At 35.7% G+C, this 18031-nt stretch overlaps 1 protein-coding gene across 7 annotated transcripts in view; it reads left to right on the forward strand.

The window, feature by feature from the left end:
* YTHDF3 (YTH N6-methyladenosine RNA binding protein F3) overlaps positions 1–18031 on the forward strand; it is a 39139-nt gene that overhangs the window by 14376 nt on the left and 6732 nt on the right. For 5 of the 7 annotated variants that reach the window (XM_037058629.1, XM_037058622.1, XM_037058625.1 and 2 more), the window contains 2 exons: positions 1253–2848; positions 11344–11388. In XM_037058629.1, the coding sequence (XP_036914524.1) occupies positions 1271–2848; positions 11344–11388 (1623 nt within the window). In that variant the 5' untranslated portion in view covers positions 1253–1270. Of the gene's footprint in view, positions 1–1252; positions 2849–6680; positions 6798–11343; positions 11389–18031 lie in introns of those variants that run through there. The other 2 variants (XM_037058626.1, XM_037058627.1) reach the window with 2 other exon arrangements.

The raw sequence follows: 18031 nt of genomic DNA on the forward strand, positions 1-18031 counted from the left end.
TTGTAGCGTGTGTTACAAGAAACTTAAGTAGTATGACTGATGTTTGGCACATATTTGTACTAATGTACTTTCTTGAGTGAGAAAGCAGTATTAGAATAGTCCCAAGAGAGAGTAATGGCAAAATAAAAGTGGATTACATACTTTGGAGAATTTAGAATATTAATATTGTTAGAAATTTAGTGAATAATTGCCTTCAAAATTTGACCCTTGCAAAGGGAACACTAGTTGTGCTAACTGGATATTATCTTATTAATTCTCCCAATTCTAAAGCTCTGTCTGAGGCTTTAAAAATCATACCTATATCGAAGAGTGAAAATCTGTCAGACCTGTTTTTGACATAAGAAATGCATTTTTCAAAGCAGTCTTCATAATACTTTATTTTTCATGTTGTGTAGTAACAGTTTGAGTTTTTAAAATGGAATTTGATGCCTTGGTTTTGGCACATAACTAAGTGAGTAGTTAATATTCAAAATAAACATTGATATAATTGCAGTAATTCTGGAAAAAATACAGGAATTTGTTTTCAAATGAAAATTCTGATCAGGAGGGTGATAAGTTTATTGTGTAAAATTTGGAAAACCTAGTACAAAGAAGAGGCAATTATTATCTCACCATTAAGAAGCCATAGTAAGGATTTGGTTTTGTTTATTTTTCAAAATGAGCAAGGAATAACAAAAACAGATTTGAATCACGCTGTAGTTACAATCTTGAATCTTTTTTTATTTGACTGTATTTCTCTGTTTTTTTCTTAATAAAGATAGAAAACTTAATTGCTGAAGTGGATTCCATAATATAGATAGACTAATTTCTCTCCTAATGGCATGATTTCCAAATTTAATTCTTGCTTATGAATTTTTGGATACATCAATTACTTAAAATAAAGCTGGCTGTAAGTGATCATTTCTTGTCTGCAGAATGTATAAATCAACTTTGATACACTGAAACTACAGTATTTTAAAATTGTGGTACAGGACCAGGCCCTTTAAACAAAAATAATCAACTTACCACTACCCTCTGCTCTGAAATAAAAATCCTGTGATTTTATATATAATACTTTAAAACAAAAATAGTCATCAGCCTTTTTTTTTCTCTGGTTGATAAGATTAGATGTGAAATTTTAATTTAGCTATTTGGAACAGGTAGATTTGTTTTTCATTTACTTAAAACTATTTGATTTTAATCTTTCACATGTCTTTTATCCCCTACCCTTCAGAGGAAATTTCGCTCTTGATTATGATCTTTTGTTTTCCAGAGTAACAGCTATCCACCAATGTCAGATCCATACATGCCTAGTTACTATGCTCCATCCATTGGATTTCCATATTCTCTTGGGGAAGCAGCATGGTCCACGGCGGGAGACCAGCCTATGCCATATCTGACAACCTATGGACAAATGAGTAATGGAGAACATCATTATATACCAGATGGTGTGTTCAGTCAACCTGGGGCATTAGGAAATACCCCTCCATTTCTTGGTCAGCATGGATTTAACTTTTTTCCTGGTAATGCTGATTTCTCTACATGGGGGACAAGTGGATCTCAGGGACAATCAACGCAAAGTTCTGCTTATAGTAGCAGTTACGGCTATCCACCTAGTTCTCTTGGGAGAGCTATTACTGATGGACAGGCTGGATTTGGCAATGATACTTTGAGTAAGGTGCCCGGCATTAACAGTATTGAGCAAGGCATGACTGGACTGAAAATTGGTGGTGACCTGACAGCTGCAGTGACAAAAACTGTAGGTACAGCCTTGAGCAGCAGTGGTATGACTAGCATTGCGACCAATAGTGTCCCAGTTAGCAGTGCAGCACCTAAACCAACCTCCTGGGCCGCCATTGCTAGAAAGCCTGCCAAACCTCAACCGAAACTTAAACCCAAGGGCAATGTGGGAATTGGGGGTTCTGCTGTGCCACCACCTCCTATAAAACACAACATGAATATTGGAACTTGGGATGAAAAGGGGTCTGTGGTAAAGGCTCCACCAACCCAACCGGTTCTGCCTCCTCAAACTATAATCCAGCAGCCTCAGCCATTAATTCAACCACCACCATTGGTGCAAAGCCAACTGCCTCAACAGCAGCCTCAGCCACCACAACCGCAGCAGCAACAAGGACCTCAGCCACAGGCCCAGCCTCACCAAGTGCAGCCCCAACAGCAACAGCTGCAGAACCGCTGGGTAGCTCCTCGGAATAGGGGAGCTGGCTTCAACCAGAACAATGGAGCGGGCGGTGAAAGTTTTGGTTTGGGTGTTGTTCCTGTCAGCGCTTCACCTTCTAATGTAGAAGTGCATCCAGTGCTGGAAAAGCTAAAGGCCATAAACAACTATAATCCCAAAGACTTTGACTGGAACCTGAAGAATGGACGTGTGTTTATAATTAAAAGCTATTCTGAGGATGACATTCACCGTTCCATTAAGTACTCTATCTGGTGTAGTACTGAGCATGGTAATAAGCGTTTGGATGCAGCTTACCGTTCCCTGAATGGGAAAGGCCCACTCTATTTACTCTTCAGTGTGAATGGCAGTGGACATTTTTGTGGAGTGGCTGAAATGAAGTCTGTTGTGGACTATAATGCATATGCTGGTGTCTGGTCTCAGGATAAGTGGAAGGGCAAATTTGAAGTTAAGTGGATCTTTGTCAAAGATGTTCCCAATAACCAATTACGGCATATTCGCTTAGAAAATAATGACAACAAACCAGTTACCAATTCAAGGGACACTCAAGAGGTACCCCTAGAAAAAGCTAAGCAAGTGCTTAAAATAATTGCTACTTTCAAGCATACCACCTCAATCTTTGATGACTTTGCACATTATGAAAAGCGTCAAGAAGAGGAGGAAGCCATGCGTAGGGTAAGAGTACAGTAATTTTTGTGTGTAGGGTCTTTATTGGGGTGCTGTGCATGGATGGGTAGTGTTCTTTAATGCCTTTTAATACTACATTCTGAGTTTAAGAACTTTACTCTTTAAGAAACAACTTTATAAACATCCTTGAAAGCCAATGATGCCATATTTGAAACATTTCCTCTTTCCTTCCCAAGGGTAACTCTTACTCTGAATTTGCTTCCTGCCTATTCTTCATACTCCTCAGGTGATAAAGATCATTGAGTCCTGTTCATCAAAGCTCAGTGAATTCTGCATTTGTAATTAAGCAGGCTTAAGAACTGGCAAAGAACTCCAATCTCAAACATTAATTTTATGGGAAAATGTGTCTGGAGTTTGAAACAGCTTTTGAATCAATGTTTGACTATTACTCATTTTGTATTTATGAGAAATAAAATATTTTTCTCTAAAACTCCTGAAGCATTTTTATAATTGTGTAGTTAGAGTACTTGTACAAAATACAGTAAAGATTTGACTCTTAGGAAGGCAGCCAATGCAAGAGTTGGAAAGACGGGCTTTAGATGTAGACTGTAGGATTTGATTTCTGACACTTAATTTACCTCAGTGAGATTTGAAGGGAAACTTCGCAAGAAGTTACTTACTCACTGTTCATGCCTGCATCTCACTGGTCAGATTCGATCATAAAGCATACAACAAGACAGGCTGGGGAATGTTATTTTTTTCAAACTTCAAAAGATAATTGGTGTGGACTTGGGGAGAGGGTGCTATTTTTAGGAGAAAAGGAGAGAAACGACAGAGTAGGCTACTAGTAGGTTTTTCCATAGGTGATACATTTAAAGTTATTTTCAAGTGAATAAGGTGTGAAGTTAGTAGAAGCTTCTCCAATAAATTATGGCAGTTGCTGTGGAAAGCTTGTATGTAGAAATTAAAGTAAAACAGGAACTCAAGTAGATTTCTATATGTGTGTGTGAGCATAAGCATCTTGTGGCTTCTTGATCTTTATAGAAAGGGAACTATTTCAGTTAATGATGAATAATGTTGGAATATAATGGTCCTGGAGCAGTAATTCCCAAATTTTAAGACACATAAAACATCAACCAGGGTACTTCTTGAAAATGCAGATTCTTGAGGCCCACTCCAGGATAAACTGATATATTTGATAAGGGATCTGGTAGAGTACATTGTTAGTCAAGTACCTTGGTGATTTTGCTGCTGGTGATTCCTGAACTGAATTATTAGAAACTTTGCTTTGGAATTAAACAAATGACTATTTAATATTTAAGTCCCCATTCAACCTTTTGTAACTGCCATTACAAATAGTGGATCAAGAAAAATGATTTGGGATATGAAAGGTGGGATACAGATAAAGATTTTGTTTTAGGATATGCTGATTTTAAAATGCCTTTGAGAAATACAGACTGAGATCTCTTTGATTAGGTAGCTAGATGTGGGAGTCACAGATTGGGTGCTGCTTGTTCTTCAACAGATGATTCAGTGGAAGTGGGATGAGATTAGTCAGGGCGAAAGATGCAAGGCAGGGAAATACTTATTAACTTTACTTTCTCACTGCTAAGAAGAGGTCATCCTTTTATGTCTCTCCACGTTTCTTCACCCAATGTAAAAATTTAATCCTACTCTTATTTTTTATTATATAAATGTTTTAGGAATTGTGACCATTACATTACTGTTTTGTAATCATACATTCAACAGTGATTTAAACTTTAAAATAAGAGTAATTTGACATTTAAATTACTTGTTTACTGCCGGTTTTTTATGTCTAATCCACCTTTCGCATATTTATTTTGAATCTTAATTTAACTAACTTTTTTTAGGGAGAATAATTTGATAATATATTTATTAAGCCCTTAGTGCAAAAAAAAGAAATCTTTCTTTAGCCACAATATGTGAACAACAGTTTACCTGGCTATAGAATTTTGGGGTCACAGTCTTTTCGTTTAGGTTTTGCTTTATAGTTTTGTATTTCTATTACATGTATAAGTATATTTATAGTTTTTTATTATGGAGATGTCTGAGGTCAGCCTAAGTTTTCTTTCTTTTGAAATAGCTGTTTCTGTTTGTGTCCATAAAAGATTTTTCTTTATTCTTGCAATGTAGAGCTGTATGTAGAATGTGTCCAATATGAGTCTCTATTAAAATTTTTTGTCTATAATCCAGGATTTTATTTTTGTTTTAGTTTTTCTAATATGAAAATATGTTGAATATTTGTCCTTCAGTGTCATTGGTTCTTCATTATTTTCTGCATTTGGGGAATTTCTTAAATTTGAATTTCCATGGTATTGATGTAATTTTCTTTGTATTCTGTGATTTGTGAGGTTTTGAATTCTACAGTGTGACATGTTTGCTTATGTTATCAGTTTAGCTCCCATTTACATCTGTTGGTTGTTTTCTTAACTGAATTCCTTGATCCAGAGTCCATTTGATTTGGCGGGGTACAAAGATGACTGTTCACAGCTTGTTTTTGTTTCCTATAATGATGGCTTTTAGAAACTTCTTTCTCTTTCACATTCTTGAAACTTGTTTCTTTTATTATATTTGCATACAGTAAAATTGTTAATTTCCTTTTGCTGCTGCTCTGTAGTCCAGTGCCCCCCTTTCCCCTTCCCCTAATTCACTGATCTGTCATGTCTCTAGAAGGCATTTTCCATAATGTCAGATGAATGAAATTACAGTGTGTTATCTTTTAAGACTGGCTTCTTTTACTCAGAGTGATATCTCTTTATTTGTGGTTTTTTTTGTATATCAATTCTTCCTTTTAATTATCACTAAGTACTATTTCATTATATGGATTTACCAGTTTATTCACCAGTTCTTTGAAGGACACCTGGATTGTTTCCAGTTTTTTGAAACATGTAAATAAAGCTTCTATAAATATTTTTTATAAATCTTTAAAAAAATTTTTTAATCATAGGGTAAAAATCACTATTCTGGGTGTGTACTGTTCTGTGAAATGTAACACATTTGTATTTGTGTAATAACCACAGTCAGGATACAGAGTAGTTCCTGTACAGTTCTATGAATTTTAACACATTTGTATATTTGTATAACCACCACAACCAGGATACAGATGGGTTCCATTATTCTTTCAAAACTGTCTTGTACTATTCCTTTGTATTTACATTCTTCCCCCAAGTCTAATATCTGGCAGCCATCACCTGGACTCATGATAGTTTTGTTAGTATCCTTTTAACTCATTTTGGCTTTTTTCCTCCTTCTCATCACTGAACAAAGAAGAGGATCGGTCGTCCAGGTCAGATATTTGCCCCAAAGTAGTGCGGGTGTTTTGTTTTGTTTTGTTGGTCTTGGTGTTTGTTTTGCACTTTAATGCTTGTTGTTAGTTGCATAAGATGGGAGAGGCATGATGTGAGTGACTTCACCAGATAAGCAATTCATCAGCCTATGCAGGGAAAACCAGCACAATGGATAAGCCGGAAGGTGAATTTTGACACTCTTTTGAGTTTGAAATCACCATATCAGGAAAGTTTGCCATGCATTTAAAACACTTGGGTTATCTATAATGTGTCTTTGCCCAGTTTTTTTCAGTGGGCTGTTACCTCTTGTCCAGGTAGAATTTGTAGATTTTTATTCATAGGTTTTTGGTATACATGCACTTTGGCTTTCCAGCAAAACTGCTTTCAAAATACTCTTGATATCCCATTGATGAAGGAAAGGTATGTATTCTAGATTCTCTTTGGCACTATCCGAAGGACAAATTAGTGGTGTTTTGGTAGGATTCTCTTTACTTGTTATGCTTTTTAATTTTTTAAATAAAAGTTATTTTTTAGCCTTCTCTTTTAACATGACCCCTTTGGTCTTATTGTAGCTGAAATTCCTTAAAGCTTCTGGTATGTGAAGATTACATTCTCTCAGATGCATATTCTTCAGATCTTGGATAAAGAAGGTTTCCTAAACAAGACAACAACAGTAATCATAAAAGAATAGATTGATAAAATTTAACTACATTGAAACCTATTCATCAAAAGATTTTTAAAGACATTAGGAACTGGGAAAAATTTGAACACAACTGACCAAAGATTGGTATCGAGAATAAAAATAATGAGGAACTTCTATAAGTCAGTTTAAGATAATCTAGTTGAAAAGTGGGCCAAGTCATTTCATGAGAAACAAAAATGGCCGATACGTGTATATAAAAAGATACTCAGTTTTAATAATAATTAGAAAAATGCAAGTCAAGACTATAATGAAAAAATATTTTATATTCATTTATTTGGCAAAATTAAGAAATTTGATAGTATCCAGTAGTATTGGAAGACTGCAGATTAACACAATCTTTTATAAAATCGCAGATGGGGATGTTGAATTGACAAAGCCATGTGTGGAAGCACTTTTGTGTATTCTTACGAAGCTGGACGTTTCATAGACGCTGTAATTCAGCAGTTTTCCTTTAGGATAGAAAACTAAGAAAAATTTTCCATGTACCCAGAAGATGAACAAGAATGTTCTTAAAAGCACAGGCAATAATGATTTTTTTAAAAAAGGAACAACCACAAGTGTCTGTGAGCAGGAAAATGGTCAAAACACATTGGTACTATAGTAATATGGTAGAATGATTGAACTATAGTGACATGCGGCAATATGAGTGAATCTCTGTTTTTAATCTTTTTATCTGGATATAATTTATAATTTATTTTTAAGAATAAGGATAGTCTGTAAAATACTAGTATGCCTTTTATCCGGGTTCACCTGTTAACATTCTTCCTTGTTTGCTTTATGATTATTTTTTAACAATGTGAGAGTTTTGTACATCATGGCTCTTTATACCCCAAAAGTATACTGTTTATGTCCTAACATAACTGCAGTATTCTGTTAGCTGATCCAAAATGTCCTGCAAGCTGTGTTTTTGTTGTTTGTTTATTTTTTTCTTTGTTTGTGTGTTGGTTCCAAGCTAAGGTCCAGTGTAGGGCCTAGAATAGCTAAAACAGTTTTGAATAATAACATTTTTAGAAGGCTTATACTAATCTGACTTCAAATAATCGCCTTCCTCAAATTTGGGGAGATTTATTTCCTATGCGTTTTCTTAGAAGTTTTGTACTTTAACATTTTACATTAAGGTTAACTATAGTTTTCTCACATTTCTTTTTACTGTGTTCATGTTTTTCTTTGTAAATTCTTAAGCTTACTCATGATAGATGAGGACGTTAAAAAGCTAATTCTGTCTTGTCATTGCTGAGTCTTCTATTGACTTTTTCTTTTTTGTTCTGGTTACTTGGGCAATAGAGGAATTCCCCAGCTTGCCTTGCCAGGAAAGCACCCTGTAGGGGAGCCCACCAGACATATCCTGTCTTGTTATATAAAACGTACAAAGTCAGGCTGTCTGTTTTATAGTGAGGGGAATAGGGGAAACTTAAAACTGTAGGAGAAATCCATACCAGTTTTTGTAGTATTTGAGTGGTTCTTCACATTTAGATTTGAACATGTAGTTTTGATATGTTTGATAAGAGAACATATCAAGCTTGTTGAAAGAACAACCATGATAAACCCACTAAAATATTTAATTCAGACAGCAGAAGTTAATTTAAAGTACAAAGACTTTAGGGAGAATTCATATGTAAAAGGAAAAGAAAGCCAGAAAATATTCTTGGAAATGAGAACTGTGATTCTCAAAATGAAAAGGCAGTGAACAAGCAGATTAATAAAGATGCTCATATTTTAGATCTAGTTGATCATCCAGGATATTGAACCAATGAAATTTAAAAATGTGGAGCAATAGAAAGAAAGAATCAGACTTCATGGGAATTCTCATCTACAGGTCTGGATACTCACATGTAAAATCTGTTGTGGAGCAGAGGGGATGGAGTACATTATTTTGTTAAAGATGAGTGTCAAAGTCTGTGATTGAGAGCAATGCAAAATAAAGATTTCAGATGTATGAGAGCTTAGCCAGAGGTCTTTTATGAGAAAGTCACTTGAGCTATTTCAACAGAGTGAAAAAGAAATTCAAGAAAGATAAGACCTGGTGGCTGATTATACTAGAACAAATTTCTCAATGGCGGCTCCAGGTGCATTTTGCATCAGATGGGTCTTTATTGTGAGTGTAGTATGTATCAATACTGTAAGCATCTCTGTTCTTTCTGTTAAAAAGGCACTGTGGTCTTTGATGCCTGACAAATGAAATGAGCTTCCTTCTTGGGAACCACTGACCTTGGAGATGTGAAGAGAGCTTAAAAGAAAAATGTCTGATCTTCTCATTGGACCATAAGCTATCCCTATGAGAGCAAGACTTGCTTTTTTTTTTTTTTACTGGTGAAGCCCTAGAACCTAATGCTCGGCACATAATGGATGTTTTATAAACATTTGTTAAATGAGTAAAAGCTTAGAAAAATCTTTTTTAGGGGGATGTTTGAATGCCATAGAATTTTTCTTTATTGGTTTAGTTGCCATACTTCTTTATTTAGGAACTATGTGCTTGATCATTCAAGTTAAATAAAGGGTTTTTCCACTGGTAGAAATGGACAATAGTGTGTCAGAGATTTAATTACAGGGAGATAGAATGTTATGAGAGCAGGAAGGAAAGATGTGAGGAATGGTAAATTAATGCACTAACTTTCTCATTGTTCTGGAGATAACATAATTGTTTACAGAGATGATGTATCTCTTCAGATAGAAGCAGTTGTGCATTAAGCATATTTAAAGTCATAAGAACAGTCATTAAAACTAAGTATGGCTTCTAATGTAGAGAGGAGGAAGAGGAGAATAAAACATTCAGCTGGGATAAATTACACATTATCTACAGTGGGAACTGATAGTGTCTGAATTGTTAAATCAAGAAATTTATGTGTTAGTGTACTACTTCAAGTCAGTGGCAGCCCAGCACAGGAACGTAAAATAGAAAAGGTTAGTGGGGGATTGGGGGGGGGGCTTTTTTTTTTAACCTCAGCTTGATGTTTATGTTGTATTGTGTCTGATGATAGAGCTGGTTTAATTGGAAAATGAAGGAAAAACAAAGAATTGATAATGTCCTGGGTGTATTTGTCCATTATAAATTCAAGTAATCAAAGTAGCATTAGATTCTACTTTTGACTAATTATCCGTTCTCTGAAATTGCACTTTTTGTTGTACTGAATGAGTCATTTAGATCCTATTGTATTATTTGATTTTCATGAATCCTTATTAATCAGAAAACAGAATCTGAGGTGAATTTTTTAGCTCTTTTAATTTTATATAGGAATAAAGTTTCCACTTGCCTGTAATTTTGAGATGAACTTCCAAAATATGGCATTTACCTATACCTGTTCTGTCAGAAAGAGAGGAAACCCTGTAACTTACTCAGGGACAGACAAGGCATAATTACAATAACATCTCTATTAAATAGTTTTAATTCTAGGATATTCTAGGTATATTGGTCATGTATGTGATTTTATATTGTTGGGTATTTCCAAAGAGTAAATTTTAGCACCTGATAGAATTTTTCCCATAATTGTAATAACTTTGATTCTGAGATGAGATGATGTTGTCTATCTCAAACTTAGCAAGTTTTTGTTGATGTATAAGAAATTACTTCAACAGCAATTACACCTGTGGCAGCAGTTCTGTAGGTACAGATATTCCTTGACGTACAGTGGGGTTTCATCCCAGTTAACCTACTGTAAGTTGCAAATGCATTTAAACACCTAACCGACACAGCGTCATAGCCTGCCCACCTTAAATGTGCTCAAACACTGAATGTTAGCCTAGAGTTGGGCAGAATTATCTAAAGCAAAGCCTATTTTATAATAATAAATACTACTCAGTATAACTTAGTATGCATATTGCTTTTTATCTTTGTAAAATCAAAAAATTATAACTCAAACATTGTTAGAGACCATCTGTACTTCCTTTTTCTCAAGTAGGACATGTAGTAGAATGCTTTCCTGTTAATCATTGTAGTTCTTAGGTTGAAGTCTTTATTCGATTGCCCTTTGGTAAACTTTTCTGTGGTTGTATTTCTCAGTTAAAAAATTGATTATGACATACAGAAACAAATTCAGTATATAAAATCTTGCTTTTCCTTTGATCTTTATTGTAAACTTTGAAAAACATTTCTCTTTAAAATAGGTTTTGGTCCAGGATGTCTCACACTTGCTACCATTAGCTTTTTCATTACATGTTTAAGTGAGCTTTGATAATACATTGAGTGATATTTTGAATAGTCCAGAAAATTTCATTTTTATTGCAGTGGTACTGTATTCTGAACTTGGTAAATATTTTTGATGAGCCAGGTGTGGGAAAAGAGGAGGTGCTTCAATTAACATTTATAATGTTTCTTTTTTCTTTTCTCAGATTAATTTTGTTGACCCATAGGAGAGTTAATGGTATCTGTGTTATGTTCCAGTGTTGATAAAGAATTTTATGAGGTTTTTAGTAAATGAACTACCCAGCTGTTTACTGGATTAATTATATATTTTGGGGAGATATTTCATACCTACTGTGGTATGAACAGTCATTAAACTGATGGTGTTTCAATTATTTCATTTATTTTTCTTCAGCAGACAATACACGATCACTCCAGGAACATACGTATATATTTAACTGTAAGTAATATGAAATAGTTTTGTTTCAGGAATCAGTTTACATTATTGAATTATCTTCCCCATTAATAGTTTATTTTAGAAGTTTGACATACAATTCTTAATTTAGAAGTTTACTAGCCAGTCATGTGCATGTGTTTCGATCAACAGTGGACTGCATATATAACAGTGCTGTCATGAGATTATAGAACAGCTGCATTTCCTGTTGTAGTGTGGAGCCAGCGTGTCTTCATACTTTGGAAGTATTTTGAGACTGTAATGATGTAAAGCATAGGTAAATTTTATTTTTAACATCAGTTTAATTCTAGAGAAACCCCTTTGTGCCAGAGTCAGTGGAACCAAAAACAAATTTCCAAAGTCAGGCTGTTGAATTCTTAGTTCTGTGTCCTTTCCATGTTAAGACACCTCCTCCCCTCTTTTTTATGAATATCACAGAGCTTGTTCCTTAATTTGACCACTCCTCCAGCATGCAATACCCAGAACTGCATTGCCATGGCAATCCCCTGTGTTCCTTTATCTCTCCATCTTGAACTTGGATTTCTTATTCATCCTCAGACCACCTTTCACTTCCTCCTGATGGTCACTATTATGGTGATGTATGCTTTATTTGGTTTCTTGATACTGCTAATCAATCCAGTCCATATCTCCTGTTGTTCATGGAGCAGCAGCATAGACAGCTTCAGTGTTTTAATTTCTGGCTCTGTCAGAGGAAGCAGGTGGAGGGCTTGTGGAAGGGTGTTTATAATGTCCACAGCAGTGTATAGTAATACCCTAGACCTTCACATTCACTTATTGCTCAGTCACTGACTTGCCCAGAGCAAGTTCCATTCATAGTAAGTGCCCTGCCTAGGTATACCATCTTTTACCTTTTATATCAAATACCTTTTCTGTGTTTGGATATACAAATACACACCCTTGTGTAATAATTGCCTGCAGTGTTCAATACAGTAATGTGCTGGACAGGTTTGTAGCCTAGGACCAGTAGGTTATATACCACATAGCTTAGGTGTATAGTAGTAGGCTATATCAGGGGTCCTCTGCCCTTGGGACCTGGATGGTACCAGTCTGTGGCCTGTTGGGAACTGGGCTGGGAGGGAAACTCACCTGAGCTCTGCCTTTTGGCAGTCCCCACCTGAATTCTGCTTTGTCCCTGCTCGTGAAAGATTGGGGACCACTGGGCTATACCATCTAGGTTTGTATAACATGCATTCTGATATACCATGACAAGTTCACTTCATGATGCGCTTCTCAGAACTTATCTCCACTGAATTGTGTATATATTACAGTCTAATTTCTGAGTGAAACTGACTTCATTGTCTCTTGGTAGAAAACTTGACAGGTGTGTTAACTCAAGTATCTTATACTTGTTGACAGTCAATATTGAAACAACATAATATTATCAGATACATAATAAAAGAACTAGGATATAAAAGCAACTAGTGGACAGTTTCGCTTGTGAACAACAATCTGGAATGTAATCATTTTATCATTTTAATTTTATTGTAAAGACTCCAGAAATCTGGCTTTAAAATAGAATTACATATGGATTCCTTTGCTTTGGCTCCAAACGCCTATGTGTGTGTACCAGGTCCCAGATCAGTTTTTTTTCCCCTTGAGAATTTTAGCACATGTCTAGTTAACCTGTAGTGCCATATATAGGGTTCCCTTATTTATTCAACAGATAAATGTTAAATGTTACTAAAGATAAACAGCCCCCCTCCTTTTTAAAACTCAGTCTGCTTAGACAGACAGACATTTCTTTCATTTTTGTAGTGTGTGGTGTTGAGGGCCAGCATGGGTCTTGCTGAATTTATTGCTAAGTGTATTTTGATTATTACTGTAATGGCATTTTCAGTTTTACTTCCCAGTTGGTTTATAGAAATGTCCTGTATCATGTGACTTTGCTAAATTCACTTAATAAGTCTAGTAGTCCTAATAGAACATCTAGGATTTTGTACCTGACAATTGTGTCTGCAAGTAGAGACCATTGATTTCTTTTTGATCTTTGTGCTTTTCTATTTTTTCTTGCAATTTTTTTAAATACAGTGTTACTTAAATGTGAAATTAGGTGTAAACTCTAAAACCGAAATAAAACTACACATTAAAAAGAATTAGTGTGTTAAGTGATATTATTTTGCAGAAACTAAATCACAGCCGAAATCATGAGTTGGTCCTAAGCCTTTGCAAGTATATTCTTACTCTCATCTGGAGCACTCAGACTAACATGTGCAGTGACTGTGTCCCGTCTTCACTGTTTGAACGTCTTTCCAACTCTCGCATTTTGTAGTACCTTTGGAGGCTATTTGATCTTCAGTTGATAGTATATATTACTCGACTACATCTATTTTCTCAAACGTGAAATAATACTTTATTTTATAAATACACACTTAAGAACTAGAATCTTTTAAAGCACGCTGAGGATCAAGAATGCGACACTCAATTAAATGGAAGCCTAAGTTCAAAGTTTAAAGAGTTGACTTCCAAAAACAACCTCTAAAGCATAATTGTCTGTTCCTTTGATTATTTTTTAGTTTAAATTTTGTAGTACCGAATTGGTATGCTTTCTTTACAGTTTTTGTATTTTGCTCTCGATGGAAAGGGATCTATCATGTTGCTGGGACAGTGCATGCCGCCTTTGTCTCAGCATTATAGCGCTTTAGTGGATCCTGACAAATATATAGGCTTTTGAACAGCTAGAGGTTTTATCCATCCGATACGGCCTTAGTTCAGTTCTCTAGCACGAATTTCTCCAGTCGTGTCAGCCAGCTTATGCAGATTGCAGTTCTGGTAAGTCATTAATTTTCCTGAAGAATTGAATTTATTGTATGTTTTAACTTTTTTGTCACTTGTTCATCTATAGACTTAGTCTTTTTGAGACATGCACACCTTTCTCTTTTAAACTTTAAATATATAATCTGATACTTCACTGGTTTTACCTTGGGCAGAACTTAACACATATCATTAACAATAAAAAGAGAGGCAGGGCAGCCATTAAAATAACCATACCCTGTAGAACATCTACATGTAGGACATATACATATTTCATATTTCTGCAGCAATGTGATATTTGGGAGTTGTATTTTTCTAACTTCATTAGGATTTTCTAAAACTTTATTGCAAATAGAATGTAGTGAGTTTCTGCATGTCCTATATTTATAGTTTTTCTAATATTAACATGTTACATAATCATAGTACACTTATCCAAACTAAGAAATTAACTTTGGCGCAATAATGTTTAAACTACAGACTTAAACAGTTTTTTAGTTGACATATATTAGTTTTAGGTGTAGGACATAGTAATTAGACATTTATATAACTGATGAAGTTATGTAAATGTTCCAAGGTTTGCAACAGCTTTGCATTTCGTTGTCATGTCTTCTTAATGCTATGACAGTTTCTCTGTCTTTCCTTGTGCAGACCGAGGTGGTGGGATTTTGGGAAGAATGCCACTTAAGTTCTTTCTCATCTGATCATACGTAACTTACGCTGGTGATACTGACTTTGATTACTTTGTTCAGTTTGTGTTTGCTGGGATTCTCTAAAGTAAATGTCTGTTTTTCCTCTTTGCATACTCTATTCTTTGAAGCAGTCGGTCAGTACGTCCAGCCCGCACTCCAGAGGAAGAAAATTAAGCCCTACCTTATGCAGGGAGGTGTGTCAAAGAATTTGTGGATTTTTTATTTAACACTTCCATTTGTTCTTTTTTCTACTTACAGAATATTCATTTTGTATTGGATCTATTCTTCAGTTCTCTAATTTTTGTATATGTGTGATTTCCATCTATTTTTTCCCTGCTCTGTAATTTGGCATAATTCTTGCACCTAATATTCTACTTCCCAAATGAGGCAGTGACCATTTTCCCTTTAATTTATTTATTAAAATTTGTAATTCGACATGTTACATGTCAAATGTTAACTTCTAAAGAAGCTAAGGTCTTTGTGACATTTAGGTCTCAAGTGCTTGCTTTTGCTTTGTCGTTTTCTCCCCAAATTTTCACTTCCTCCTCTAGCAGTTCTGTTGTATGGTTTTGAGTGCTAATTCTCATCTTTCTTGTGGTTTGTTTTCTTAGAAACAAGTTAACCTTTTCCCTGGTGGCTCATTTGTGACCAGGTCTTGGTTAATGAAAACTGAAATTTTGCTAATGGTAATAAACCTACTGTTGATTAAAGGAATATGTTGTTTTTATCTGTAATGTTAAGGGCAAGCTGTTGGCCTCTCTGAAGACACTGAGGAAAATTTTTTTTTCTGGCTCTTGTTTGCTCACCTGTTAATAAGCTCTGTCAAAAAAAAAAAAGAAAGAAAAATAAACATGTTGGTTGGCAAGTGAACTTCCTTCTGGAGTTTACTTCCACAGGCCAGTTTCAGTTTCTGGGTCTCATCCTTGGGATCGTATGTTGGTCTCCAGTGCCTCTGCTCAGCTCAGGGTGAGGAAGAAGCACTATGCCAGAGACTCTCATCAAAAGCACTTAAATCTCAATCTGTCTTTGTTAGGCCTAGCTCTATTAATGAAAAATGGTCCCTCTGCAAATTGCTTTTTTGAATTGTCATTATTAAAAGAAACATTGAGTTCTCTGAAGTACTTTGGAAACTGTATCGTAAAGACCTGTACATGTTTGAAGTGCCAGTTCTGAATCATCAGAAGGCTTAGTCCTTCACCAGGTATACAGGACTATGGCTCCTTTTGTGTAGGTCAGCTTTCCGTTCTGGTGTTACCAACAATACAGCAAGAGGTGTAATTATGAAGTTGGCTATGTAATACACCTGTTACGAAGCAGCAATATTGCCCTGGCTGGTGTGGTTCAGTTGGTTGGAGTGTTGTCCTGTAGACTGAAAGGTCATGGATTTGATTTCTGGTCAGGGCACATAACCACCCAGCTTGCAGGTTCGGTCCCCAATTCAGAAGGCAACCAATTCCTGTCTTGTATCAATGTTTCCCTCTCTACCCTTTAAAAAGCTATGAAAATATGTCTTTGGGTGAAGATAAAAAAATTTTTCTAAAGCCATGATATTAACCATAGACTTCCAGAATACTTGAGGTTTGTTGATGGATATTTTTGTACTTGAAGACTGTCGAATTTGTATATTCATCTTGGACTTTGCCTCTTACCTCCAGATTCATGTATCCAATTGCCTGCTGGATAACTTCACTGAGTTGTCTAATAAGTATCTTAAATTTAATAGAACTCATTTCTTTGTTTTCATCATATAGAGGGTACTATTGTTCCTCCAGTTGTTTAGGGAATGACTACTGGACTCATTCTTTGTTCTTAATACTTTTCTTTTTTACCCATATCTAATCACTCTGTCAATAACTTTCATTGACTCCACTGTTAAAATGTACCCCAATTCCAAGCACTTCCGCTAACTGCATTTTCATCCCAGTCTAGGAGGTGCTACTTCTGTGCCAGCCTTCTTACTGGCCTTCTTGCTCCCCTATGCTCATCTACACTCTGTTATCAACAGAACAGCTGGTAAGAGGGCCTTGGTGACAAGTGAGACTGGACTTACTTTTTTCCTGCTTTTCTTGACAGTGTTAGTATCAAAGTATTGCTAACCTCAAAATATGTTAGGATATAGTTGCTCTTTTCTTATTTCTGGAACAGGTGTAAGTTTAGAACTACCTAATTATCAATTCTGGGACAATTAATCAAATGCACCTGTAAAACTATATGAGCCTGGTGGCTTTTTGTTTGGAGTGGATTTATAATTGTTGATTAAACTTTTTTAGTTATAAGTCTTATTCTTTAATTTGTTTTGGTAAATTGTATTTTTAAGAAGTCTATTTTGCCCTGGCTGTTGTAGCTCAGTGGATTGAGCGCAGGCCTGTGAAGCAAAGGATTGAGGTTCGATTCCCAGTCAGGGCACATGCCTGGGTTGCAAGCCAGTTCCCAGTGGGGGACACATGAGAGGCAGCCACACATTGATATTTCTCTCCTTCCCTTCCCCTCTCTCTGAAAATAAATAAATAAATAAGGTCCATTTTGTCTTAAACTTTTCTGCATATTGGCATTAATGGTATTTTTATTTTATTTATTTTTACATCTTCACTTTACTTTTATTTTCTTTTTTATATATATATATATTTTATTGATTATACCATTACAGTTGTTCTATTCCCCCCCTTCAATCCCCTCCACCCACATCCTCCCTCCCCCACCATTCTCCCCCCCTTAGTTTATAACCACGTGTCTCAAGTTCTTTGGATTCTATATTTCCCCCACTATTCTCGCCCTCCCCCCATCTATTTTCTGCCTACCATCTATGCTATTTTCTGTGCCTTCTCCCCTCTTCTCCCCCTCCCACCCCCCTGTTTCTAACCCTCCATGTGTTCTTCATTTCTATGGTTCCACTCCTGATCTAGCTGTCTTCTTGGTTTGCTTTTGTTTTAGGTGTGGTTGTTAATAACTGTGTGTTTGCTGTCCTTTCACTGTTCATCTTTTTCATCTTCTTTTTCTTATATAAGTCCCTTTAGCATTTCATATAATAAGGGCTTGGTGATGATGAACTCCTTGAACTTGACCTTATCTGAGAAGCACTTTATCTGTCCTTCCATTCTAAATGAAAGTTTTGCTGGATAAAGCAATCTTGGCTGTAGGTCTTTGGATTTCATGACTTGGAATACTTCTTTCCAGCCCCTTCTTGCCTG

Source organism: Sturnira hondurensis, unplaced genomic scaffold, assembly GCF_014824575.4.
Source record: "Sturnira hondurensis isolate 20B ecotype Veracruz unplaced genomic scaffold, ASM1482457v3 Scaffold0010128, whole genome shotgun sequence".
NCBI lineage: Eukaryota > Metazoa > Chordata > Mammalia > Chiroptera > Phyllostomidae > Sturnira > Sturnira hondurensis.